The 27,761-nt window shown below is 45.6% G+C and overlaps 1 protein-coding gene across 1 annotated transcript in view; it reads left to right on the forward strand.

Annotated features, from left to right (window-relative positions):
- The first annotated feature begins 1,532 nt into the window (after positions 1-1,532).
- LOC147612865 (uncharacterized) overlaps positions 1,533-27,761 on the forward strand; it is a 38,083-nt gene continuing 11,854 nt past the window's right edge. Inside the window, exons 1-7 of the mRNA XM_086782119.1 lie at positions 1,533-1,564; positions 2,446-2,671; positions 2,780-2,920; positions 3,016-3,233; positions 21,490-21,715; positions 21,824-21,964; positions 22,060-22,309. Of these exons, the coding sequence (XP_086638245.1) occupies positions 1,533-1,564; positions 2,446-2,671; positions 2,780-2,920; positions 3,016-3,233; positions 21,490-21,715; positions 21,824-21,964; positions 22,060-22,309 (1,234 nt within the window). The remainder of the gene's footprint in view (positions 1,565-2,445; positions 2,672-2,779; positions 2,921-3,015; positions 3,234-21,489; positions 21,716-21,823; positions 21,965-22,059; positions 22,310-27,761) is intronic.

Consider the following 27,761-nt stretch of genomic DNA (forward strand, 5'->3'; position numbering starts at 1 on the left):
AAACAAAGTAAGTGACTTAGCTTACGAGCTTCTTTTATCTCCTCATCTCAAAGTTCTTAATGCCTTCTATAGAAAATTGTGCCAAACCCAAATCATGGAAAGACGGTAAAACTTCAGTGGCAAGCTACCGTTGGCTTCTAAGTTACGCTAGCTCCTTCCTTTATATAAGTCGTAACTTTTACTTGTCGCTCACAGTAATCTTACTCCCATCGATCTCCTTTCTTCCTAATCTCCTTCATGGCTTAGCAACAAGAATTAGTTTTATCCATAATGATTCCTCACCTTCAAGACGCAAGTGAGTCTGTGAAGAAGGATTTTATAGAACAGTATGAGCGCTCACTTTTCCCTCACTTGGGAACTTCTGTAGCGCAGACCAAATGGCGGACCTATCAAGACATAACTAGGGTAACACCCTGGGGTCAGCAGCACTTTCGCAACAATGTCCGCTTGGCCATGGTTATTGAAGCCTTGGGTTTGGGTCCCCGATACTACTGCGTTATGAGATCAAGGCATCCTGGGTTTTCTGAGCGGGTCTTCTTATTGGCGTGTTTTCTTCCTCATGAGAAGATATGCCTTTACCCCGTTTTTGGCTTGCCTCTCAGAGGTCCTTTTGTTAGATCACCTCATACCACTGAGATAGGTGCGGCAATATCCAGCAGAATCATTCTCATAGATGAGTTACCCTATACTTGTGCAGCTTGTGAGTGCTGCTTTTGTGATCATATGATGGACGGGCTTATGGAAGTGTAAAGAGTTCTTCTATCTTTACTGTATAAGTTCCGAGAATGAATAAAGTTTAAATCTTGTTCTTATCTTGAATCTTGCTCTCTTTGAGACTTTTTCTTGGTGGTTAATCCTGATTTAATTTTTTCTCTAAGTCTCATAATTCGCGCATCTTGCGAAGGGTGGTTGCAAGATGAGGGTACTCACTTTCGTTCACTCTCTCCAAAATTGGGACATCCATCCATCTCGGGCGGAGTACCTCGATCGTGATAGTGACGCGAATCAAAAGACGACACGTGGCTCCCGAGCCTAAATCGACATATCTCGATCGAGATGCCAACTAATGCCACGCTAGCAGGTCCGGCTTTCCAGGCGTCATCCATGTCACCAATACATGTCACCGCCACCACAATATCTCGATCGAGATATCTATGCCACTCGGATCCACATCAGGGCCACGCTGTATCCCCGTAGGCATATTTGACTAGCACATCTCCATCGTCCACGTATCTCGAACGAGAAATATACATCCAATCGCGACCATTCATTGTTCGAGGTAATCGGATACAATCTCCACCGTCCCCATATCTCGATCGAGATACTGAGTTCAAATCTCAGCCGTCCAAATATCTCGATCGTGATATAGAGATTCAATCTGCACCGTCCGAATATCTCGATCGAGATACGTAGATGCAATATCCACCGTCCAATTATCTCGATCGAGATAAGGAAACGCAATCTATACCGTCCATTCACGTACGCTGGAAGATGCGATCTCGGCCGTTTAAATATCTCGATCGAGGTATATAATGAATCTTGACCGTCGAGATACCTTTTCGTGGTAATGCCTCTAAATCGTGGCCGTCCAATTACCTCGATCGAGATATTAATATCAAATCTCAGCCGTCGATCCTTCCCCAACCCTAGAATTAGGTGTGTATCTTGGCCGTATGTTGCACTAACCCTAATATCCAGAGCGTTAATCTTGCAAACCCTAAATTGCATGATGTTACCGAACCTCGATCGAGGTTATAAAACCGGAAAACTTTTTTTTTTGGCTCATTTTCACAAGTCGTTTTCACTCCCTTGCTCTCTCTTGATTTGGATTAGTGTTAGTGAGCCCATTAGCTTTGTTTTTAGCTTCATTAGTGCTACTTAGCACTAAGCATTAGACCTTTCACATTAGACCCTTCACATTGGACCCTTCACATTGGGCTTAGGTTTTAGCATGGAGGGCCACGAGGAGGGCCACGAGGAGGGCCGCTCATCTATTGCGGACCTCATCGCGGAGATAGACCGTGAGCTAGCGGCTATCCGTAGGAGTGCTAGAGACACTCCGTCTACATTACATATCGTGGCAGACTTGGAGGCGATGCTTGCGTCCCTTCGTAGCCTTCACGATATTGTTTATGTAGATGAGTGGATAGCCCACCATCGCGCTGCTCCGGTGTCACATGGCCTGACATATTGTCAGGTCTGTGATCTTGCTCCTATTAGGGATGGGGCTTTCCTAGATCTTTTCCTCGATAGTCGTGGGATGAGGCCCGGGGCGGGGAAGCCCCTCACTATTTCGCGGTGTTCGCATCCTCGTATGGCGGCACATATCTATAGTCGATATGTTGCCGCATATGGGAGGATGCCGAACAACCGCCAGATCCCCATATACTTCGCAAAGCAGTTATATGCGGAGTTTGTCTTAGGGGAGGAGGTCGATTACACCAGCCATCGTCCGAGTGGTGGTGCTGGCCGAGGCCGTCTCCAGGACCAGGGTAGGCGGCCTCCACCAGCACTTCGTGTAGCACCTGCCGCCACAGATCCTTCCTTTGTGCCATTGTCGACAGTAGAGGCTCTTGGCACGCAGGTCGGCATTGACGTACGGAGTACCACGGAGAGCATCCAGCACGTGGTGCGCCTATTCTCACGAGCTATACCGACGACAGATGTGGAGGTATTTACATATATATTACGTCTTAAGTTTTTTTGGTCATTTATCTTCATGTTTATATGTACTTTTCTATATTTTTACATGAGCAGCATGGTTGATTGTGTCACGCAGGTTCCCACACCTGCCACTCAGAGGCTCACTCAGGAGTTGGTAGAGGCGAGAGCGGAGATAGACCGCCTCCGAGCTGCATTACAGATGGCAGAGGCAGCTACTGCAGAGGCACAGCATCTGAGAGAGTCCGACATCCAGCAGGTAGGTTTCTCTTGCACGTTTAAGTTACAAATTTCTTTAAGTAATACCTAATGAGAGACTAACCAAATATTTTAATGCTTTACTTTTTTGCGTAGGCTCGGACCGAGGTAGAGAGCTCCAGAGCTGAGGCACAGCATCATCAGATCATGGAGCAGATTGCCCAGCACAGGGCAGAGCAGCTGATGCTGCATGTTCGAGAGTATCGTAGATCATCCGATGTGACAGTGCCTTACCTACCGTTATATCCACGGCCTATCACAGAGGTTTTTCGACGACCTCTCCCTCAGGATGCACCTCCCTTCCTACGGGATGCGTGCTGCTGTTTATGTATCGAGGACATTGACAGTACAGGAGGATATGCCCTAGGATGTGGACATATTTTCCACTTGTCTTGCATCACCCAGGAGCTCGTCCGGTTCTCAGCATGCCCATCCTGCCGTGCACGCGTCGACTTAGCGACGTACAGGGTATTGGGCATCGATGATCTTCACCCAGGCCTTGTACGAGTAGATGCCAGGACTGGGAGGCCTGTCGACTTTACATCAGCTATGGACTTGGGACTCGATGCCTTCGACGATAGAGCCCAGGAGCCTGAGGTGCCTCCTGAGATAGAGTGGAGCTCACATGAGTTCGACGCTTACCAGAGAGTGCTACATGAGAGCCAGGTGACAGCATTTGAGCGCGTGGGTGGTGCTGGCCCTAGTGGCACAGCGGGTGATGGTGCTAGCAGCAGTGCTGCTTCTCATGAGCAGCGTGTCCTTACAGCAGAGGAGCTTACACGAGCAGAGTGGCAGACACGCACCATTGCAGATTATAGATTTTGGGTGTACAGACAGAGGCGTCTTGCATTAGCACGACGCAGAGAGAGAGAGAGGGCCATAGCAGCTTTTGGGACTCGTGAGCTCCCGAGTATACCGGCACCAGCTCACGATCCTTCCTTTGAGGCAGACCTCCCCGCAGACATTCGACGACCCCCGCAGCCGGCACAGCCGCCTCGACGTGCACAGCAGCCTCGACGCGCACGTCGACCGGCAGTTAGAGATGACGATTTTGATTGGGTTGCTGTTGATAGTGACTAAACTCAGACTAGCTGGGTTAGCTCACTTACATTGTACTTAGATTTTTGGGCAGTGACTAACCTAAGGCTAGCTGGGGTAGCTCATTTTCATTCTGATGTACTTATTTGATGTTTATATCATTATGAGTTTTCTCATTATTGAGTATCATTACATTTTAGTTGATGTTCTTGATTTTATTATATTTCTTAACACTTTTGCTATCATATTGTTTGTTGAAAATCTCCATGCCATCGTACCCAAACATGCTCCGATGGGGACCAAACTTTGCAAGCATGTGGGGGTGGGCCCCCCCCACATGCTTGCAAAGTTTGGTCCCCATCGGAGCATGTTTGGGTTGGCAATGGGCGCCCAGTGTGGTTTTTTCAAGTCTCTTGGTGCTTAAGAGGCCATGGAAAATCCGGGCCTTCCCCATACCATCGTACCCAAACATGCTCCGATGGGGACCAAACTTTGCAAGCGTGTGGGGGTGGGCCCCCCCCACATGCTTGCAAAGTTTGGTCCCCATCGAAGCATGTTTGGGTTGGCAATCGGCGCCCAGTGCGGGTTTTTCAAGTCTCTTGGTGCTTAAGAGGCCATGGAAAATCCGGGCCTTCCCCATACCATCGTACCCAAACATGCTCCGATGGGGACCAAACTTTGCAAGCGTGTGGGGGTGGGCCCCCCCCACATGCTTGCAAAGTTTGGTCCCCATCGGAGCATGTTTGGGTTGGCAATGGGCGCCCAGTGCGGTTTTTTCAAGTCTCTTGGTGCTTAAGAGGCCATGGAAAATCCGGGCCTTCCCCATACCATCGTACCCAAACATGCTCCGATGGGGACCAAACTTTGCAAGCATGTGGGGGGGGCCCACCCCCACATGCTTGCAAAGATTGGTCCCCATCGGAGCATGTTTGGGTTGGCAATGGGCGCCCAGTGCGGTTTTTTCAAGTCTCTTGGTGCTTAAGAGGCCATGGAAAATCCGGGCCTTCCCCATACCATCGTACCCAAACATGCTCCGATGGGGACCAAACTTTGCAAGCGTGTGGGGGTGGGCCCCCCCCACATGCTTGCAAAGTTTGGTCCCCATCGGAGCATGTTTGGATTGGCAATCGGCGCCCAGTGCGGGTTTTTCAAGTCTCTTGGTGCTTAAGAGGCCATGGAAAATCCGGGCCTTCCCCATACCATCGTACCCAAACATGCTCCGATGGGGACCAAACTTTGCAAGCATGTGGGGGTGGGCCCCCCCCACAAGCTTGCAAAGTTTGGTCCCCATCGGAGCATGTTTGGGTTGGCAATGGGCGCCCAGTGCGGTTTTTTCAAGTCTCTTGGTGCTTAAGAGGCCATGGAAAATCCGGGCCTTCCCCATACCATCGTACCCAAACATGCTCCGATGGGGACCAAACTTTGCAAGCGTGTGGGGGTGGGCCCCCCCCACATGCTTGCAAAGTTTGGTCCCCATCGGAGCATGTTTGGGTTGGCAATGGGCGCCCAGTGCGGTTTTTTCAAGTCTCTTGGTGCTTAAGAGGCCATGGAAAATCCGGGCCTTCCCCATACCATCGTACCCAAACATGCTCCGATGGGGACCAAACTTTGCAAGCATGTGGGGGGGCCCACCCCCACATGCTTGCAAAGTTTGGTCCCCATCGGAGCATGTTTGGGTTGGCAATGGGCGCCCAGTGCGGTTTTTTCAAGCCTCTTGGTGCTTAAGAGGCCATCGAAAATCCGGGCCTTCCCCATACCATCGTACCCAAACATGCTCCGATGGGGACCAAACTTTGCAAGCGTGTGGGGGTGGGCCCCCCCCACATGCTTGCAAAGTTTGGTCCCCATTGGAGCATGTTTGGGTTTGCAATCGGCGCCCAGTGCGGGTTTTTCAAGTCTCTTGGTGCTTAAGAGGCCATGGAAAATCCGGGCCTTCCCCATACCATCGTACCCAAACATGCTCCGATGGGGACCAAACTTTGCAAGCATGTGGGGGGGGCCCACCCCCACATGCTTGCAAAGTTTGGTCCCCATCGGAGCATGTTTGGGTTGGCAATGGGCGCCCAGTGCGGTTTTTTCAAGTCTCTTGGTGCTTAAGAGGCCATGGAAAATCCGGGCCTTCCCCATACCATCGTACCCAAACATGCTCCGATGGGGACCAAACTTTGCAAGCATGTGGGGGTGGGCCCCCCCCACATGCTTGCAAAGTTTGGTCCCCATCGGAGCATGTTTGGATTGGCAATCGGCGCCCAGTGCGGGTTTTTCAAGTCTCTTGGTGCTTAAGAGGCCATGGAAAATCCGGGCCTTCCCCATACCATCGTACCCAAACATGCTCCGATGGGGACCAAACTTTGCAAGCATGTGGGGGGGGCCCACCCCCACACGCTTGCAAAGTTTGGTCCCCATCGGAGCATGTTTGGGTACGATGGTATGGGGAAGGCCTGGATTTTCCATGGCCTCTTAAGCACCAAGAGACTTGAAAAAACCGCACTGGGCACCCATTGCCAACCCAAACATGCTCCGATGGGGACCAAACTTTGCAAGCATGTGGGGGTGGGCCCCCCCCACACGCTTGCAAAGTTTGGTCCCCATCGGAGCATGTTTGGGTACGATGGTATGGGGAAGGCCCGGATTTTCCATGGCCTCAAGAGCACCAAGAGACTTGAAAAACCCGCACTGGGCGCCGATTGCCAACCCAAACATGCTCCGATGGGGACCAAACTTTGCAAGCATGTGGGGGGGGCCCACCCCCACATGCTTGCAAAGTTTGGTCCCCATCGGAGCATGTTTGGGTACGATGGTATGGGGAAGGCCCGGATTTTCCATGGCCTCTTAAGCACCAAGAGACTTGAAAAAACCGCACTGGGCGCCCATTGCCAACCCAAACATGCTCCGATGGGGACCAAACTTTGCAAGCATGTGGGGGGGGCCCACCCCCACACGCTTGCAAAGTTTGGTCCCCATCAGAGCATGTTTTGGGTACGATGGTATGGGGAAGGCCCGGATTTTCCATGGCCTCTTAAGCACCAAGAGACTTGAAAAAACCGCACTGGGCGCCCATTGCCAACCCAAACATGCTCCGATGGGGACCAAACTTTGCAAGCATGTGGGGGGGGCCCACCCCCACACGCTTGCAAAGTTTGGTCCCCATCGGAGCATGTTTGGGTACGATGGTATGGGGAAGGCCCGGATTTTCCATGGCCTCTTAAGCACCAAGAGGCTTGAAAAAACCGCACTGGGCGCCCATTGCCAACCCAAACATGCTCCGATGGGGACCAAACTTTGCAAGCATGTGGGGGGGGGCCCACCCCCACACGCTTGCAAAGTTTGGTCCCCATCGTAGCATGTTTGGGTACGATGGTATGGGGAAGGCCCGGATTTTCCATGGCCTCTTAAGCACCAAGAGACTTGAAAAAACCGCACTGGGCGCCCATTGCCAACCCAAACATGCTCCGATGGGGACCAAACTTTGCAAGCATGTGGGGGGGGCCCACCCCCACATGCTTGCAAAGTTTGGTCCCCATCGGAGCATGTTTGGGTACGATGGCATGGAGATTTTCAACAAACAATATGATAGCCAAAGTGTTAAAAAATATAATAAAATCAAGAACATCAACTAAAATGTAATGATACTCAATAATGAGAAAACTCATAATGATATAAACATCAAATAAGTACATCAGAATGAAAATGAGCTACCCCAGCTAGTCTGAGGTTAGTCACTGCCCAAAAATCTAAGTACAATGTAAGTGAGCTAACCCAGCTAGTCTGAGTTTAGTCACTATCAAGATAGAGATCTAGTCAGCAGCACCCTCTCTAGCTCTCAACTGCTCTAGAATGCTCTCATGGTCATCCACTCGAAGCCGAAAACGAGGGTGAGAACTGTGTTTTCGGCTCTGTACTCGAACAAGAGTGAGCCTGGTAGCAACCACTAGATGAGAGAACTGAAATGCCTCTAACTCCCACTTCCACTGCTGGAACTCAAGACTCCCCCGATGAAGTCGAATCTGCTGGTAGAACCGGCCTGCCACAATCATGCTATGGGCGTCATAAGAAAACCCATGATCATCCACTGTATCCTGGTCAAGCATGCACTTTGGCCTAGTGCAACTCATCAGATAGTAGTCTACTCCCTCGCTGTTTCCCTCACTGGCAATAACAGCAAATACATCACCCTCCTGTAGCAAATCTGTCAGGTCATCATAACTGACCATGAACGCAGGACCTGTGTGCTCAACAGACACCCCTGGATGTGAAGGATGCTCGGGGGAGAGGAATGTCTGTATCCATGCATCTGCCCATCCTCTCGAGGCACAATGTGACCAATCGCCATCCATACATGCTCCACAGAAGCATGCAAACCGTCGTGTGTAAATCGTGGGGGCCGCCATGCACGTGCTCCTGATGGAATGTAAGCCCAAGGTGCCAGGTACTGTGTCACAATCATGGGAGGCTCTGCGGTCAATCGTGCCACCATCCACATGCCAAAAAAATCTCCTGACAATCCGAGCATCACGTCTGGGGTACGATGATGCTGCACTCCCACACAAATGTTGGGAGCACCACTCGACTACGTGGCCCGCATCTCTGAACCGCTGAGCATCCTGTCGCAGCTGATGACGCCTCAAGGCACGTTTCACACACACGCCTGCACCATCATGCTCACCCTTCCCGTGACCAGTCTCAAAGAATGACCAAATCACTGGGATACTAGACTGCACATGCCACCTATAAATCCATAAAAGATAGTCTTAGTTATTGTTTTCTTTAAGATGTTCTAGTGAATTTAGTTTAATTGAAAATGTAAGAAAGCCATAAGTACAACCTGTAGAGCCAATAGAATTGACGTGATGACTTGAACTGTGCGCCACAACCATCCGACCAAACCCATCGCTGGACATGTCTGATCCCACAATCTCCTAAAAAATCGTCATGGAGACGAAAGCAGTGTTGCACAAAATGTGCATCATGTGAACGATCATCACTGATATAGAAATGATACTCTCGAATAATGACACGGGTCTCGGGGGTACTCGCTATCCCATCTACATGAGCCTCTGCATGTCGATAGCTAATGTGGACCAAAATAGCAACCTGGTGAGGGAAGCAATACATACGTTTAGGACACAAAAAATCAATTAAGTAATGAAGCTCAAACATAAAACAAATAGTACAAAATATAACCATTACCTGCTCTGAGAAGTAATACTCAGATTGTATCTCCTGAAAAGGTGTGAAAGTGTAGTTCTCTGCAAAATCAATCACAGAGACGACCACACCAATAGGAAACTCTGCTAGGCATGCTCGGAACTGACGATCCTGCCACTTGGCACAATGACTGTGCCGTATGTAGGGGTAGATCTGCTCCCTAAATGTGGCTGTGAAGTGACAACGTGGTGTATGTTTGTCCACGAGCTGCAACTTCCTGGACTGTCCACCACTCTGGAGCTGGTGTGTCACATACTCATAACGTTGCCATGCCACTATCTCTTGGTCACTTGCATCAAGATCTACCATCTGTAGATGTGCAAGTGAACCACATGATGTGCAATTGCTCTCCACACAAGGCATCCTATGGAACTGGGCATCCTCCGTGCGTGCACACAAAAGAGAGTGGATGAAATCACGTGGACTACGAGGCAACTCTCTATGCCCACTAAGAGAACGGAACACATCATAAAAAAGATTGAACTCAACATGGTAGCGACAACAACATGTGTCACGCTGACGTGAGTACCTCACAAACCAAGGCTTACACCCCTCAAATGACCTTTGCCCAATTTTAAGCTCTGGATACGAAGCTACAAACTGAGAATACAACTCAGTTTGGGACATTTCAAGAAAGCAAGCACCGTGCTCAATGAACACTCCTCTTGTCACTCTCTTACGCAAAGCTTTCTTGAAAACTGGCGATGCACGACAATTCTCCTCCCAAAAACTTTCTATCAAGGTTCTAGTGGTTTCATCTAGTAGGCGATCATGCCTAGCTACACGACCACTACTCGCCCACATAGCACCAACCTCATTGGCATCTAAACTTTGTCGCCTAATAGACCCAACTCTAAGTGCGTGTGGTGCTATGGAAAGGATGCGAGATGTGGCACTAACCTTACCCTTCATTTGGGAGCTACTTATGGCTGCCACAATAGCCCGTCGAGCAGCCAAAGCGTCCGCAGAGTTCCTCTTCTTGTTAACTATATAGGAATGACGAACACTTTGTAGCACCGCCATGCCAGCTCTCCTCTCTCTTCGACCTCCAATGTCGGAAAGCGCCCTGCAGTTGGCCATGTTGGGCAGATCAATCAAAGCATCAAGCACACATGCCTGTGATGAAGATGTGAGGTCTTTGAAATAGGATTGGAAGATTGCATGGGCACGACGATGTGCCCCTGACTTTGATAGTTCTTTCCTATCCACACGAAGGGCGCCCGAAGGAGGGGGGGTGGGTTCTTGTAGAAGAGAGGACTCAAGAAGGGCGGGTTCATGTGGATTATCTAAACTAAGGGGTAGTGGGGGGGAAGAGGGCGAAGGGAGAGGAAGTGGAAGAGGAGGAGCAAGGCTTGGATCATCGCCAACGGAAGGTGTTGCTCGTTGACGTGCTCTCCACTCTCTCTTTCTCTCACGAGCTACCCTTCTCCTCTCCTCCTCTTGAACTTGGTGGATGGGGGGGAGTCTAGTCCTATCACGTTTCCGACTCCTACGGCTTTGAGAACCCATTCTCAAGGAAGCTAAGAGAGAAAATATTATAAGGGCTCAATGATGGGATAGTACTACAGATAAGTGTGGGATAGTACTAGAGATGTGTGATTATATAGGAAAAATAGGTTATCCACTTCAAATCTCACTGGATTTCCTATCTAAGATTGATTGGATAACTAAGATAAACATAAAGATATTTAAAGATAAACTATTATCCACTTAAAAATTAATATTATTTATAATATTTATTAACAAGTCTAAATATTTATCATTACCAGATATATAAATATATATAAATATATCTTTAAAGAAATCTTTTATTTTATAATTATATAACTGCTTTTTTTAAATAAAGTATTTTTTTCATATTTTATTCAAAGGTTTATTCTACATAAAAAATTTTCAAGAAATATAAAAATAAAAAATTTATTTTTTTAAAATTAATAATATGATCTTTAATAATATTTTTATTGATCTAATCCCAAAATATAATCCTTTTAAATTAGTGATTTTAAATTCTTTTATTTAATAAGTTACATATATTTTATTATTTAAATTTCTATATTCTATTTCTCTAAATTACTAAATTAACTTTTCCAAAAATATGTTTTTGAAAAAAGAGGGGAGGTGGGAAGGAGATGCCACGTGTCACAAGCGTGCATGACACGTGGCATTCTCTTGACATGTGGCACTATTATGGTTGATATGGCAATTCCATGATGTGGCATGCCATGTCACCATGTGCGAGGTGGCATGCAAAGGTGGCAAGATGATGTGGCATTAATGATGACTAGGATGATGAGGTGGGGAGTCAACTAGGTTGACCATGTTGACATGGAAGGTGGAGGTGGCAAGCTGAGGTGGCAAGCTGCTTATGTGGATCCTCTCGATGCTCACGTGGACATAAAGTGGCATGCATGTATAAGGTTTGGGCCTACCCAAGCCTCACACATGGAATGAAACCTAAGCTGTGAAGTTTACCAAGCCTAGATTTCCAAACCTAACTAGGATTGGTTTTAGACTTGAAAAGGGGAGAGTGGACACAATATGGGAATTTTCACTTGGGAGGATTGAAAATGGACCTTCCCATACTCAAATCAAGCCAAATTTTTTTTGATAAATTCATGGCAACAAGAGTATTGATCCCATGAGTTTTTAGATTGAAAGATTCAATATTTAATTTTCTAGAATTAAATTACTATTGATTTAATGGGCCTCTGACAGTCATAATAAATTTTCCAAAGTAAATCTACAAAAATCAAACCGTTAGATTTGTAATTTTATCTTATACCCACATTATACTTTCCCAATCTAATCATCACTAGATCCATACAATTTGAGCATTTTAAATGGTAGATGTGGTGGGAGGATAAAATAGTATGTTTTTTAACAATTCTAATATCTTTTAAATAATATAGAAAATAGTAGAACACATCAAAAATTACTCGATAAATCAAGTTAAGCTCTATGTTATTTGTATTTGTGAAATGCAAAGTGGGAACATCGTATGAGTAATAATGTAAAAGTTATAGGCAACTTACTCACATTCACTATACCTGTCTAAACCTAGGACAGGGCCTGTATACAAACTTGGTTCCCAAAGAAAAGGGGATTTGCAATTATTGGATATTCGATCAGATTATAGTTTTAGGTGCCCAACTTTGCATATGATGTTTCATTAGAAGACCTTGAAGTGAAACTCCTTGGCTAACTATGAGAGATTGGCTATTCTTCTTGAAAAAATGCCTGTTTTTCAGCTAAAGCCAAGGGCGCCCACGCCATGAAACTAGATAACCTCATCTTGCAACCACCCCGAAATTATCCCAGTTTGCGAGATGAGGACATCTCGCGTTTTTTAAGTGGGGTAGAATGTAAGATTCCTCCCCCAAACCCCTTTTTGATGTCTAGTATCTTCTTCTATAATCAATCCCTCTTCAGAAATATAAAAGACTTGTTTCTAACTGTTTTAACCTAGAGAGAGAAAATATTCTAGAGAGAGAATATTCAGATTTTTAATATTTTTAGATAGAAAATTATCTCATCTTATTAAAATAAGTTCCCCTGAAACAGAAATTCAAAAAAGAACTTTCCAATGTGCAATTGGAATTAATTAGAAATGTGTATAAAGGACCTTAGTCTAAGGGTCTAGATTTTCAGAAATTTTTGGATTATGGTCCAATTAAGGTTCCTATGGGCCAATAGCATCAATCCATGTGTAGGGAGGAGATAAATCCAATTTGAAAAAGAAGATACCCAAAAATGAGTAAATGCTCACATAAGATGAAGAGTTGAAAATGTACAAGGTTTATTAGTAAAAAATTATGAGCAATATTAAAAGTATGACATATGTAAGGAAGAGGAGTTCTTTAAAGGAGGTGCATATTTCACATAAGATGAAGAGTTGAAAATGTACAAGGTTTATTAGTAAAAAAATTATGAGCAATATTAAAAGTATGACATATGTAAGGAAGGGGAGTTCTTTAAAGGAGGTGCATATTTCACATAAGATGAAGAGTTGAAAATGTACAAGGTTTATTAGTAAAAAACTATGAGCAATATTAAAAATATGACATATGTAAGGAAGGGGAGTTCTTTAAAGGAGGTGCATATTTCACATGCTTGAATGAGTTTTAAACTCATAAAAATTGAGATATTTCATCTCTCCTCTCTCCTCATTTAAGTCTAGTTCCAAAAAGTTAGCTTAACTGACCTAAAAATGGTCAAATATTGACCAAACTGATTTAGAAAATTCTAGAATCAGTTTGTTTGGTTAGGAGCTCAATTTTTCCTATAAATAGAAGCCTCCCCTTTGTTGAAAAATATATAGTGTTTATGCATCGTTACTCTACTCCACCTAAACCAAGAACTGTGAATTCATTTAATAATTCACTAGTTTTTGGAGCTTTCCTCTTTCTTCAATCCCAATTAGTGGCTCCATCAACATACTTAACCAATTGATTGGTTGGGGGCCTCTACCGTGAACAAAGAATCAAGCAAGTTGTAAGGTAATTAGTGAATATTGATCTTTCTATAATTTCTCAATGTTTCTCTCTTCTCAACCCCTCTCAAGCTTGAGAAGTTTAATTGTTATGGTTTTTTTTAATGCTATTGAAGTTTGAATAGTAGTGAAGAGTTACATAATGCTATTGAAGTTAATTTTCATTTATGTTTAAATTCTAATGATTTTTATGTAAATTCTCTCTCTCACTCAAGAAATGGTCATACTCATGAACCGTTCTCAATCCAAATCAAGCTTTTCATAAAGCTTTTCCTTAACCCAAGATTAAGCTATGCTTGAGGCCAAACTAATGGCTTTTTTTCTATGCTTTTAGTTTATGTATATTAATGATTCAATCCATTATGGATTGATAATCCAATTAGAGATTATTTTAATTATTTTCTTAATGATAAGCATTATCCCTTAGAAAAATTGAGATTTATCAGTCATAGCAGCGGAGCTATGGCAAAATTTTTATAAAAATTATGCACAAAATAATTTCATTCAAAGCATAAAAAGAGGACTTCCTACCATATTCTAGGAATTATCATCCTAGATTAATTGAAAGAATTTCATTATAATCATGGAGAAATTAAATTTTAATATCATGCATAAAGGATAAGTTTTTATATCAAAAGTGTTATTTTTACCATTTTTATTTCATGCATAGAAGTATGCATAATGGATAAATTTTTATATCAAAAGTGTTATTTTTACCATTTTTATTTCATGCATAGAAGTATGCATAATGGATAAATTTTTATATCAAAAGTGTTATTTTTACCATTTTTATTTCATGCATAGAAGTATGCATAATGGATAAATTTTTATATCAAAAGTGTTATTTTTACCATTTTTATTTCATGCATAGAAGTATGCATAATGGATAAATTTTTATATCAAAAGTGTTATTTTTATCATTTTTAATTTTCATGCATAGAAGTATGTATAAAGGAAAATTTTTATATCAAAAGTGTTACTTTTATCATTTTTAATTTTCATGCATAGAAGTATGAATAAAGGAAAAATTTTTATATCAAAAGTGTTACTTTTATCATTTTTAATTTTCATGCATAGAAGTATGCATAAAAGTTGATTATTTTATTATAAAAGTGTGACTTTTATCATAATTGAATTTCATGCAGAGGTATGCATAAAAGTTGATTATTTTATTGTAAGAGTGTTACTTTTATCATATTGGATTTCATGCATATAGGCATGCATAAAAGATATTCTTTTTATACTAAAAGAGTGATTTTCCTCATAAATGGATTTTATGCATAAATTACATGCATAAGAGAAATTCTTTTATTCTAAAAGTGTAATTCCTACCAAATTGAATTTATGCATAGGAAGATGCATAAAAGATTGATTCAAAAGTGTCATTCTCATCTAAATTGAATTTATGCATAGGAAGATGCATAAAAGATTGAATTTTAATTCAAAAGTATCATTTTCATTTAAAATGAATTTATGCATAGGAAGATGCAAAAAAAGATTGATTTTTACTTCGAAAGTATTAATCTCCTTAAATGGAATTTATGCATAAATAAATGTGTAAAGAAATCTTATATCAAATATAAGAGTTCTCTTGTATTCTATAAATAGATATGAGATGTGATAGGATGTGATAAGAGGTGTATAAGATGTGATAAGAGGTAATAAGATGAATTAAGATGTGATAAGATGTGTATGAGATGAGGTAAGAAGTGTATGTGATAGGATAAGATGTATATGGGTTGTGATGATAGGGCAAGAATGGATGTGATGTAAAAGATTAGATGTGAAGGCATATGGGGTTATATGAATGGGAATGTGGAAATGGATGTATGTATGTGGATGTGTGGATGTGGAGATGGGAGTGTGGATGTATGAATGTGAAAATGGATGTATGCATGAAGATGTATATGCATAGATGTGAATGTGGATGTAGATGTGGTTGTATAGATGTGAATGTGGAATGTGGATATGGATGTATGTATGTATGTGGATGTAGAGGTGGATGTATAGATGTGAATGAAAATGTGGATGTGGATGTGGATGTATGTGAATGTGGATGTAGATGTATGTGAATGTGGATGTGGATGTATGTGAATGTGGATGTAGATGTGGATGTATAGATGTGAATGTGGAAAGTGGATGTGGATGTATGTATGTATGTGGATGTGGATGTGGATGTATGTGAATGTGGATGTGGATGTATGTGAATGTGGATGTAGATGTGGATGTATAGATGTGAATGTGGAAAGTGGATGTGGATGTATGTATGTATGTGGATGTGGATGTGGATGTATGTATGTATGTGCATGTAGATGTGGATGTATAGATGTGAATGGAAATGTGGATGTGGATGTATGTGAATGTGGATGTAGATGTGGATGTGGATGTATGTGAATGTGGATGTAGATGTGGATGTATAGATGTGAATGTGGAATGTGGATGTGGATGTATGTATGTATGTGGATGTAGATGTGGATGTATAGATGTGAATGAGAATGTGGATGTGGATGTATGTATGTATATGGATGTGGATGTGGATGTGGATGTATGAATGAAGACGTGATAGTGGATGTATGCATGTGGATGTGGATTTATGGATGTGGATATGGATGTGTATGTATGAATGTGGATATGGGATGTGGATGTATAAATGAGGATGTGAAAATGGAGGTAAGTATGTAGATGTGAATGTGGATGTGGATGTGGATGTATGGATGTGGATATGGATGTGAATATATGATATGTGATGTGAAGGAATCTGAAGTGAAGAGATGAAAAATGATGTGATTGGATGAGTACACATATAAATGGAATGTGGAATAAGTAATGTGGATTAATGAGGGATAATGTGGAAAAATGAGAGTTAATATAGAAATTGTATTTGTAAACTGTTTGTAAATGCTGTTTGTAAATGGCTGTTTTATGTCAAGAATGCTGGGGAAGCATTTTGACCGTCATGTGTTTAAGGTCGTGGAGACCTAACTGATAAAGTTGCAACTGCTGACGGAGAGTCAATGGAGGACGTCTCGCGTAGCAAGGTCGACCGAGGTCTTGACCAGCCTCGGTTCGATTTAAATGGTGAGCTTCCGGTACGGTGGATGAGGGACCAAGGAAGCGGCCTATGAGTGAAGCGCTAGGTCACCTGCGAAGGATCCTAGAGGGTGCTGACCATACGGTGCTCGGGCTCTGGGTCGCCGAAGATACCCACACGTGCGTCGTGGAAGATATTGGAACAAGGAGTAAGAGTTGTTTTGTGAAACCGGGCATGGATCTGGTTGACTGACCTTGCTGGTCCTCAACGGATGAGTCCATGGCCCTTTTATATGGATCTATTGGTTGATCTTGCTGATCTTCAACGAGAGTCCATCTTGATAAATGATTATATTGCCGAGTATTATGGGCTAGGAACTATGGAAACGGCCTCTGAGTGGACAGGTGGTGAGCGTTCTAGTTGCCAATGATGCCATAGATACTCTGATGATGAAGGAATGATGGGAAATTTGAGAATCAACCGGATAATTTGGAAGACTGTGATCAGTGGTACTATGGTTTCATTAAAGGATTCTTTTAAAGTTAGCTGATGCTAAGAATAAGGCAATTTCATATTGGGTGTGTAAGTGGTGTGCCTAATTTTATGTTTGCATGAACTTCCGGCTAGGGGGCCTTGGAACTCTTTTCCTTGGTACCCGGGACAAAACCTAACCAAATTCCAAATTGGATCCCATCACTACAGTGGTTGGGCGGTTGGCTAACCCATGGGATCGGATGGGGTTAGGCTGCACTGATGGATCCGTAAACCGAGACTCAATTTCTGTTATTACGATAGACGAAGTAAGTCCCGGATAGTAATTGTTCTATGGATAGGAATCAATGGCTGTGCCTCTTGATGGGGAAAAAAGCGTTGATCCCAATGATCCAAGTGCAAGTTTCTTCCTTGATCCGATCGAGTATCTTTATAGGTGCAGTTGGATCAGCGTGATCAGTAATGATCTTGACTACGTTAGAGTAAAAAATTATCCTGGTGGAATCGCCCGTGCTTTCCGGGTAAGGGAAGTTTTTTCCGGGTTCGGTTTTGGAAAAACCGACGGATTAGTCTCTTGTCCGGATATCCGTGGACGAGGCCCCGAATGTGGGACCCCTGTCCCGCGTGAGAAGTGCTACTTCCGCTGCTAGTACCCCGAATCTGTTGCTCGTCGGTGGGAACAGGGGGATCTCACAGTTGGTATCAGAGCATTTGGCTAATAAAGATCAACTAAGAAACCAAATATGTCAAAAATTTATCAAGAAGCACAAAAAAGGTTGTAATTGTGTGATATAATTCATACAATTTGATATTCAAACTGAAATTCGTAAATTGGTAATTGGGTCTTCAGATGGAAGTACCGCAATTATATAGAATCCGTGACTTGCTTGAGGCCTAGACATGATGGTATTTACCTTATAATTCCAAGGGCCGTGACTACCGTATATACCGAGAGTATAACTGCAGCTCTTTACTGACAGTATATACGAGTAAATCTAAGACTTGAAATTATAAGCGTTAATGCTATCCAGATGATGATTTCGAATGTGGTTGATATGATTTTTAGTTCTGTTTGGAAACCGATGAATTGATTTGGATTCTGATTGAAAAATGATGATCCCTGAAAATGAATTGAAATGTAATAAGCTGAGCGAAACCACAAGGTGGATGATTGGGACGAGTCCCTGTAATGATAAATGATGAAAATGATTCAGCAAATCACTATGAGATTAGTGGATTTTGCTGTCAAATTGCTACTGTTAACACTTGACCGTTAGATCAAGTTAAGGGATGACAAATTGAGAACTTACTTGACTGAAATTCCCGTGGAGGAATGCTCAGAAGGAAATTTTTCGGTCTAATGAACCTTTATCATGTTAAAGATATGAATGATATGATCTGAATGAATTGTTATTTAATGATGAGTTCTAAGGGATATTTATCCCAGTATTCTGTTGGGTTGACCAGAATATAAGGAACCCCAGAATAAAATTGGATCTTAAGAAAAAGAGTTGTCCTCTACTTTATGAGATGAGGACATCTCGCACTTTTTAAGTGGGGTAGAATGTAAGATTCTCCCCCAGCCTTCGAGGTATACAGGAGTAAGAATCTCCCTTTTTGATCTTATAATTATTCCCTCTCTAAAATAAAAGAAAGATTCTGTTTAAAAAAGGAAGAACCTTTTTCCTGAATACTTCTCAAGAGTCCCACCTGTTTTAAGGATTCAGAACAACGAGTTCAGAGGGAGAATCGGTGTTTTGGATACCAAGGTTTTGGTCTTCATTCGAGTACGGCACAAAAGAAGTTCTTTATCTATTGGGGAGTTTAAGAAGTTATCCCCCAGATATTGTGAGCCTTATCTGACTTCAAACAAAGTAAGTGACTTAGCTTACGAGCTTCTTTTATCTCCTCATCTCAAAGTTCTTAATGCCTTCTATAGAAAATTGTGCCAAACCCAAATCATGGAAAGACGGTAAAACTTCAGTGGCAAGCTACCGTTGGCTTCTAAGTTACGCTAGCTCCTTCCTTTATATAAGTCGTAACTTTTACTTGTCGCTCACAGTAATCTTACTCCCATCGATCTCCTTTCTTCCTAATCTCCTTCATGGCTTAGCAACAAGAATTAGTTTTATCCATAATGATTCCTCACCTTCAAGACGCAAGTGAGTCTGTGAAGAAGGATTTTATAGAACAGTATGAGCGCTCACTTTTCCCTCACTTGGGAACTTCTGTAGCGCAGACCAAATGGCGGACCTATCAAGACATAACTAGGGTAACACCCTGGGGTCAGCAGCACTTTCGCAACAATGTCCGCTTGGCCATGGTTATTGAAGCCTTGGGTTTGGGTCCCCGATACTACTGCGTTATGAGATCAAGGCATCCTGGGTTTTCTGAGCGGGTCTTCTTATTGGCGTGTTTTCTTCCTCATGAGAAGATATGCCTTTACCCCGTTTTTGGCTTGCCTCTCAGAGGTCCTTTTGTTAGATCACCTCATACCACTGAGATAGGTGCGGCAATATCCAGCAGAATCATTCTCATAGATGAGTTACCCTATACTTGTGCAGCTTGTGAGTGCTGCTTTTGTGATCATATGATGGACGGGCTTATGGAAGTGTAAAGAGTTCTTCTATCTTTACTGTATAAGTTCCGAGAATGAATAAAGTTTAAATCTTGTTCTTATCTTGAATCTTGCTCTCTTTGAGACTTTTTCTTGGTGGTTAATCCTGATTTAAATTTTTCTCTAAGTCTCATAATTCGCGCATCTTGCGAAGGGTGGTTGCAAGATGAGGGTACTCACTTTCGTTCACTCTCTCCAAAATTGGGACATCCATCCATCTCGGGCGGAGTACCTCGATCGTGATAGTGACGCGAATCAAAAGACGACACGTGGCTCCCGAGCCTAAATCGACATATCTCGATCGAGATGCCAACTAATGCCACGCTAGCAGGTCCGGCTTTCCAGGCGTCATCCATGTCACCAATACATGTCACCGCCACCACAATATCTCGATCGAGATATCTATGCCACTCGGATCCACATCAGGGCCACGCTGTATCCCCGTAGGCATATTTGACTAGCACATCTCCATCGTCCACGTATCTCGAACGAGAAATATACATCCAATCGCGACCATTCATTGTTCGAGGTAATCGGATACAATCTCCACCGTCCCCATATCTCGATCGAGATACTGAGTTCAAATCTCAGCCGTCCAAATATCTCGATCGTGATATAGAGATTCAATCTGCACCGTCCGAATATCTCGATCGAGATACGTAGATGCAATATCCACCGTCCAATTATCTCGATCGAGATAAGGAAACGCAATCTATACCGTCCATTCACGTACGCTGGAAGATGCGATCTCGGCCGTTTAAATATCTCGATCGAGGTATATAATGAATCTTGACCGTCGAGATACCTTTTCGTGGTAATGCCTCTAAATCGTGGCCGTCCAATTACCTCGATCGAGATATTAATATCAAATCTCAGCCGTCGATCCTTCCCCAACCCTAGAATTAGGTGTGTATCTTGGCCGTATGTTGCACTAACCCTAATATCCAGAGCGTTAATCTTGCAAACCCTAAATTGCATGATGTTACCGAACCTCGATCGAGGTTATAAAACCGGAAAACTTTTTTTTTTGGCTCATTTTCACAAGTCGTTTTCACTCCCTTGCTCTCTCTTGATTTGGATTAGTGTTAGTGAGCCCATTAGCTTTGTTTTTAGCTTCATTAGTGCTACTTAGCACTAAGCATTAGACCTTTCACATTAGACCCTTCACATTGGACCCTTCACATTGGGCTTAGGTTTTAGCATGGAGGGCCACGAGGAGGGCCACGAGGAGGGCCGCTCATCTATTGCGGACCTCATCGCGGAGATAGACCGTGAGCTAGCGGCTATCCGTAGGAGTGCTAGAGACACTCCGTCTACATTACATATCGTGGCAGACTTGGAGGCGATGCTTGCGTCCCTTCGTAGCCTTCACGATATTGTTTATGTAGATGAGTGGATAGCCCACCATCGCGCTGCTCCGGTGTCACATGGCCTGACATATTGTCAGGTCTGTGATCTTGCTCCTATTAGGGATGGGGCTTTCCTAGATCTTTTCCTCGATAGTCGTGGGATGAGGCCCGGGGCGGGGAAGCCCCTCACTATTTCGCGGTGTTCGCATCCTCGTATGGCGGCACATATCTATAGTCGATATGTTGCCGCATATGGGAGGATGCCGAACAACCGCCAGATCCCCATATACTTCGCAAAGCAGTTATATGCGGAGTTTGTCTTAGGGGAGGAGGTCGATTACACCAGCCATCGTCCGAGTGGTGGTGCTGGCCGAGGCCGTCTCCAGGACCAGGGTAGGCGGCCTCCACCAGCACTTCGTGTAGCACCTGCCGCCACAGATCCTTCCTTTGTGCCATTGTCGACAGTAGAGGCTCTTGGCACGCAGGTCGGCATTGACGTACGGAGTACCACGGAGAGCATCCAGCACGTGGTGCGCCTATTCTCACGAGCTATACCGACGACAGATGTGGAGGTATTTACATATATATTACGTCTTAAGTTTTTTTGGTCATTTATCTTCATGTTTATATGTACTTTTCTATATTTTTACATGAGCAGCATGGTTGATTGTGTCACGCAGGTTCCCACACCTGCCACTCAGAGGCTCACTCAGGAGTTGGTAGAGGCGAGAGCGGAGATAGACCGCCTCCGAGCTGCATTACAGATGGCAGAGGCAGCTACTGCAGAGGCACAGCATCTGAGAGAGTCCGACATCCAGCAGGTAGGTTTCTCTTGCACGTTTAAGTTACAAATTTCTTTAAGTAATACCTAATGAGAGACTAACCAAATATTTTAATGCTTTACTTTTTTGCGTAGGCTCGGACCGAGGTAGAGAGCTCCAGAGCTGAGGCACAGCATCATCAGATCATGGAGCAGATTGCCCAGCACAGGGCAGAGCAGCTGATGCTGCATGTTCGAGAGTATCGTAGATCATCCGATGTGACAGTGCCTTACCTACCGTTATATCCACGGCCTATCACAGAGGTTTTTCGACGACCTCTCCCTCAGGATGCACCTCCCTTCCTACGGGATGCGTGCTGCTGTTTATGTATCGAGGACATTGACAGTACAGGAGGATATGCCCTAGGATGTGGACATATTTTCCACTTGTCTTGCATCACCCAGGAGCTCGTCCGGTTCTCAGCATGCCCATCCTGCCGTGCACGCGTCGACTTAGCGACGTACAGGGTATTGGGCATCGATGATCTTCACCCAGGCCTTGTACGAGTAGATGCCAGGACTGGGAGGCCTGTCGACTTTACATCAGCTATGGACTTGGGACTCGATGCCTTCGACGATAGAGCCCAGGAGCCTGAGGTGCCTCCTGAGATAGAGTGGAGCTCACATGAGTTCGACGCTTACCAGAGAGTGCTACATGAGAGCCAGGTGACAGCATTTGAGCGCGTGGGTGGTGCTGGCCCTAGTGGCACAGCGGGTGATGGTGCTAGCAGCAGTGCTGCTTCTCATGAGCAGCGTGTCCTTACAGCAGAGGAGCTTACACGAGCAGAGTGGCAGACACGCACCATTGCAGATTATAGATTTTGGGTGTACAGACAGAGGCGTCTTGCATTAGCACGACGCAGAGAGAGAGAGAGGGCCATAGCAGCTTTTGGGACTCGTGAGCTCCCGAGTATACCGGCACCAGCTCACGATCCTTCCTTTGAGGCAGACCTCCCCGCAGACATTCGACGACCCCCGCAGCCGGCACAGCCGCCTCGACGTGCACAGCAGCCTCGACGCGCACGTCGACCGGCAGTTAGAGATGACGATTTTGATTGGGTTGCTGTTGATAGTGACTAAACTCAGACTAGCTGGGTTAGCTCACTTACATTGTACTTAGATTTTTGGGCAGTGACTAACCTAAGGCTAGCTGGGGTAGCTCATTTTCATTCTGATGTACTTATTTGATGTTTATATCATTATGAGTTTTCTCATTATTGAGTATCATTACATTTTAGTTGATGTTCTTGATTTTATTATATTTCTTAACACTTTTGCTATCATATTGTTTGTTGAAAATCTCCATGCCATCGTACCCAAACATGCTCCGATGGGGACCAAACTTTGCAAGCATGTGGGGGTGGGCCCCCCCCACATGCTTGCAAAGTTTGGTCCCCATCGGAGCATGTTTGGGTTGGCAATGGGCGCCCAGTGTGGTTTTTTCAAGTCTCTTGGTGCTTAAGAGGCCATGGAAAATCCGGGCCTTCCCCATACCATCGTACCCAAACATGCTCCGATGGGGACCAAACTTTGCAAGCGTGTGGGGGTGGGCCCCCCCCACATGCTTGCAAAGTTTGGTCCCCATCGAAGCATGTTTGGGTTGGCAATCGGCGCCCAGTGCGGGTTTTTCAAGTCTCTTGGTGCTTAAGAGGCCATGGAAAATCCGGGCCTTCCCCATACCATCGTACCCAAACATGCTCCGATGGGGACCAAACTTTGCAAGCGTGTGGGGGTGGGCCCCCCCCACATGCTTGCAAAGTTTGGTCCCCATCGGAGCATGTTTGGGTTGGCAATGGGCGCCCAGTGCGGTTTTTTCAAGTCTCTTGGTGCTTAAGAGGCCATGGAAAATCCGGGCCTTCCCCATACCATCGTACCCAAACATGCTCCGATGGGGACCAAACTTTGCAAGCATGTGGGGGGGGCCCACCCCCACATGCTTGCAAAGATTGGTCCCCATCGGAGCATGTTTGGGTTGGCAATGGGCGCCCAGTGCGGTTTTTTCAAGTCTCTTGGTGCTTAAGAGGCCATGGAAAATCCGGGCCTTCCCCATACCATCGTACCCAAACATGCTCCGATGGGGACCAAACTTTGCAAGCGTGTGGGGGTGGGCCCCCCCCACATGCTTGCAAAGTTTGGTCCCCATCGGAGCATGTTTGGATTGGCAATCGGCGCCCAGTGCGGGTTTTTCAAGTCTCTTGGTGCTTAAGAGGCCATGGAAAATCCGGGCCTTCCCCATACCATCGTACCCAAACATGCTCCGATGGGGACCAAACTTTGCAAGCATGTGGGGGTGGGCCCCCCCCACAAGCTTGCAAAGTTTGGTCCCCATCGGAGCATGTTTGGGTTGGCAATGGGCGCCCAGTGCGGTTTTTTCAAGTCTCTTGGTGCTTAAGAGGCCATGGAAAATCCGGGCCTTCCCCATACCATCGTACCCAAACATGCTCCGATGGGGACCAAACTTTGCAAGCGTGTGGGGGTGGGCCCCCCCCACATGCTTGCAAAGTTTGGTCCCCATCGGAGCATGTTTGGGTTGGCAATGGGCGCCCAGTGCGGTTTTTTCAAGTCTCTTGGTGCTTAAGAGGCCATGGAAAATCCGGGCCTTCCCCATACCATCGTACCCAAACATGCTCCGATGGGGACCAAACTTTGCAAGCATGTGGGGGGGCCCACCCCCACATGCTTGCAAAGTTTGGTCCCCATCGGAGCATGTTTGGGTTGGCAATGGGCGCCCAGTGCGGTTTTTTCAAGCCTCTTGGTGCTTAAGAGGCCATCGAAAATCCGGGCCTTCCCCATACCATCGTACCCAAACATGCTCCGATGGGGACCAAACTTTGCAAGCGTGTGGGGGTGGGCCCCCCCCACATGCTTGCAAAGTTTGGTCCCCATTGGAGCATGTTTGGGTTTGCAATCGGCGCCCAGTGCGGGTTTTTCAAGTCTCTTGGTGCTTAAGAGGCCATGGAAAATCCGGGCCTTCCCCATACCATCGTACCCAAACATGCTCCGATGGGGACCAAACTTTGCAAGCATGTGGGGGGGGCCCACCCCCACATGCTTGCAAAGTTTGGTCCCCATCGGAGCATGTTTGGGTTGGCAATGGGCGCCCAGTGCGGTTTTTTCAAGTCTCTTGGTGCTTAAGAGGCCATGGAAAATCCGGGCCTTCCCCATACCATCGTACCCAAACATGCTCCGATGGGGACCAAACTTTGCAAGCATGTGGGGGTGGGCCCCCCCCACATGCTTGCAAAGTTTGGTCCCCATCGGAGCATGTTTGGATTGGCAATCGGCGCCCAGTGCGGGTTTTTCAAGTCTCTTGGTGCTTAAGAGGCCATGGAAAATCCGGGCCTTCCCCATACCATCGTACCCAAACATGCTCCGATGGGGACCAAACTTTGCAAGCATGTGGGGGGGGCCCACCCCCACACGCTTGCAAAGTTTGGTCCCCATCGGAGCATGTTTGGGTACGATGGTATGGGGAAGGCCTGGATTTTCCATGGCCTCTTAAGCACCAAGAGACTTGAAAAAACCGCACTGGGCACCCATTGCCAACCCAAACATGCTCCGATGGGGACCAAACTTTGCAAGCATGTGGGGGTGGGCCCCCCCCACACGCTTGCAAAGTTTGGTCCCCATCGGAGCATGTTTGGGTACGATGGTATGGGGAAGGCCCGGATTTTCCATGGCCTCAAGAGCACCAAGAGACTTGAAAAACCCGCACTGGGCGCCGATTGCCAACCCAAACATGCTCCGATGGGGACCAAACTTTGCAAGCATGTGGGGGGGGCCCACCCCCACATGCTTGCAAAGTTTGGTCCCCATCGGAGCATGTTTGGGTACGATGGTATGGGGAAGGCCCGGATTTTCCATGGCCTCTTAAGCACCAAGAGACTTGAAAAAACCGCACTGGGCGCCCATTGCCAACCCAAACATGCTCCGATGGGGACCAAACTTTGCAAGCATGTGGGGGGGGCCCACCCCCACACGCTTGCAAAGTTTGGTCCCCATCAGAGCATGTTTTGGGTACGATGGTATGGGGAAGGCCCGGATTTTCCATGGCCTCTTAAGCACCAAGAGACTTGAAAAAACCGCACTGGGCGCCCATTGCCAACCCAAACATGCTCCGATGGGGACCAAACTTTGCAAGCATGTGGGGGGGGCCCACCCCCACACGCTTGCAAAGTTTGGTCCCCATCGGAGCATGTTTGGGTACGATGGTATGGGGAAGGCCCGGATTTTCCATGGCCTCTTAAGCACCAAGAGGCTTGAAAAAACCGCACTGGGCGCCCATTGCCAACCCAAACATGCTCCGATGGGGACCAAACTTTGCAAGCATGTGGGGGGGGGCCCACCCCCACACGCTTGCAAAGTTTGGTCCCCATCGTAGCATGTTTGGGTACGATGGTATGGGGAAGGCCCGGATTTTCCATGGCCTCTTAAGCACCAAGAGACTTGAAAAAACCGCACTGGGCGCCCATTGCCAACCCAAACATGCTCCGATGGGGACCAAACTTTGCAAGCATGTGGGGGGGGCCCACCCCCACATGCTTGCAAAGTTTGGTCCCCATCGGAGCATGTTTGGGTACGATGGCATGGAGATTTTCAACAAACAATATGATAGCCAAAGTGTTAAAAAATATAATAAAATCAAGAACATCAACTAAAATGTAATGATACTCAATAATGAGAAAACTCATAATGATATAAACATCAAATAAGTACATCAGAATGAAAATGAGCTACCCCAGCTAGTCTGAGGTTAGTCACTGCCCAAAAATCTAAGTACAATGTAAGTGAGCTAACCCAGCTAGTCTGAGTTTAGTCACTATCAAGATAGAGATCTAGTCAGCAGCACCCTCTCTAGCTCTCAACTGCTCTAGAATGCTCTCATGGTCATCCACTCGAAGCCGAAAACGAGGGTGAGAACTGTGTTTTCGGCTCTGTACTCGAACAAGAGTGAGCCTGGTAGCAACCACTAGATGAGAGAACTGAAATGCCTCTAACTCCCACTTCCACTGCTGGAACTCAAGACTCCCCCGATGAAGTCGAATCTGCTGGTAGAACCGGCCTGCCACAATCATGCTATGGGCGTCATAAGAAAACCCATGATCATCCACTGTATCCTGGTCAAGCATGCACTTTGGCCTAGTGCAACTCATCAGATAGTAGTCTACTCCCTCGCTGTTTCCCTCACTGGCAATAACAGCAAATACATCACCCTCCTGTAGCAAATCTGTCAGGTCATCATAACTGACCATGAACGCAGGACCTGTGTGCTCAACAGACACCCCTGGATGTGAAGGATGCTCGGGGGAGAGGAATGTCTGTATCCATGCATCTGCCCATCCTCTCGAGGCACAATGTGACCAATCGCCATCCATACATGCTCCACAGAAGCATGCAAACCGTCGTGTGTAAATCGTGGGGGCCGCCATGCACGTGCTCCTGATGGAATGTAAGCCCAAGGTGCCAGGTACTGTGTCACAATCATGGGAGGCTCTGCGGTCAATCGTGCCACCATCCACATGCCAAAAAAATCTCCTGACAATCCGAGCATCACGTCTGGGGTACGATGATGCTGCACTCCCACACAAATGTTGGGAGCACCACTCGACTACGTGGCCCGCATCTCTGAACCGCTGAGCATCCTGTCGCAGCTGATGACGCCTCAAGGCACGTTTCACACACACGCCTGCACCATCATGCTCACCCTTCCCGTGACCAGTCTCAAAGAATGACCAAATCACTGGGATACTAGACTGCACATGCCACCTATAAATCCATAAAAGATAGTCTTAGTTATT

This window comes from Cibotium barometz, chromosome 44, assembly GCF_041138505.1.
Source record: "Cibotium barometz isolate CiBa-2024 chromosome 44, ASM4113850v1, whole genome shotgun sequence".
Lineage (NCBI taxonomy): Eukaryota > Viridiplantae > Streptophyta > Polypodiopsida > Cyatheales > Cibotiaceae > Cibotium > Cibotium barometz.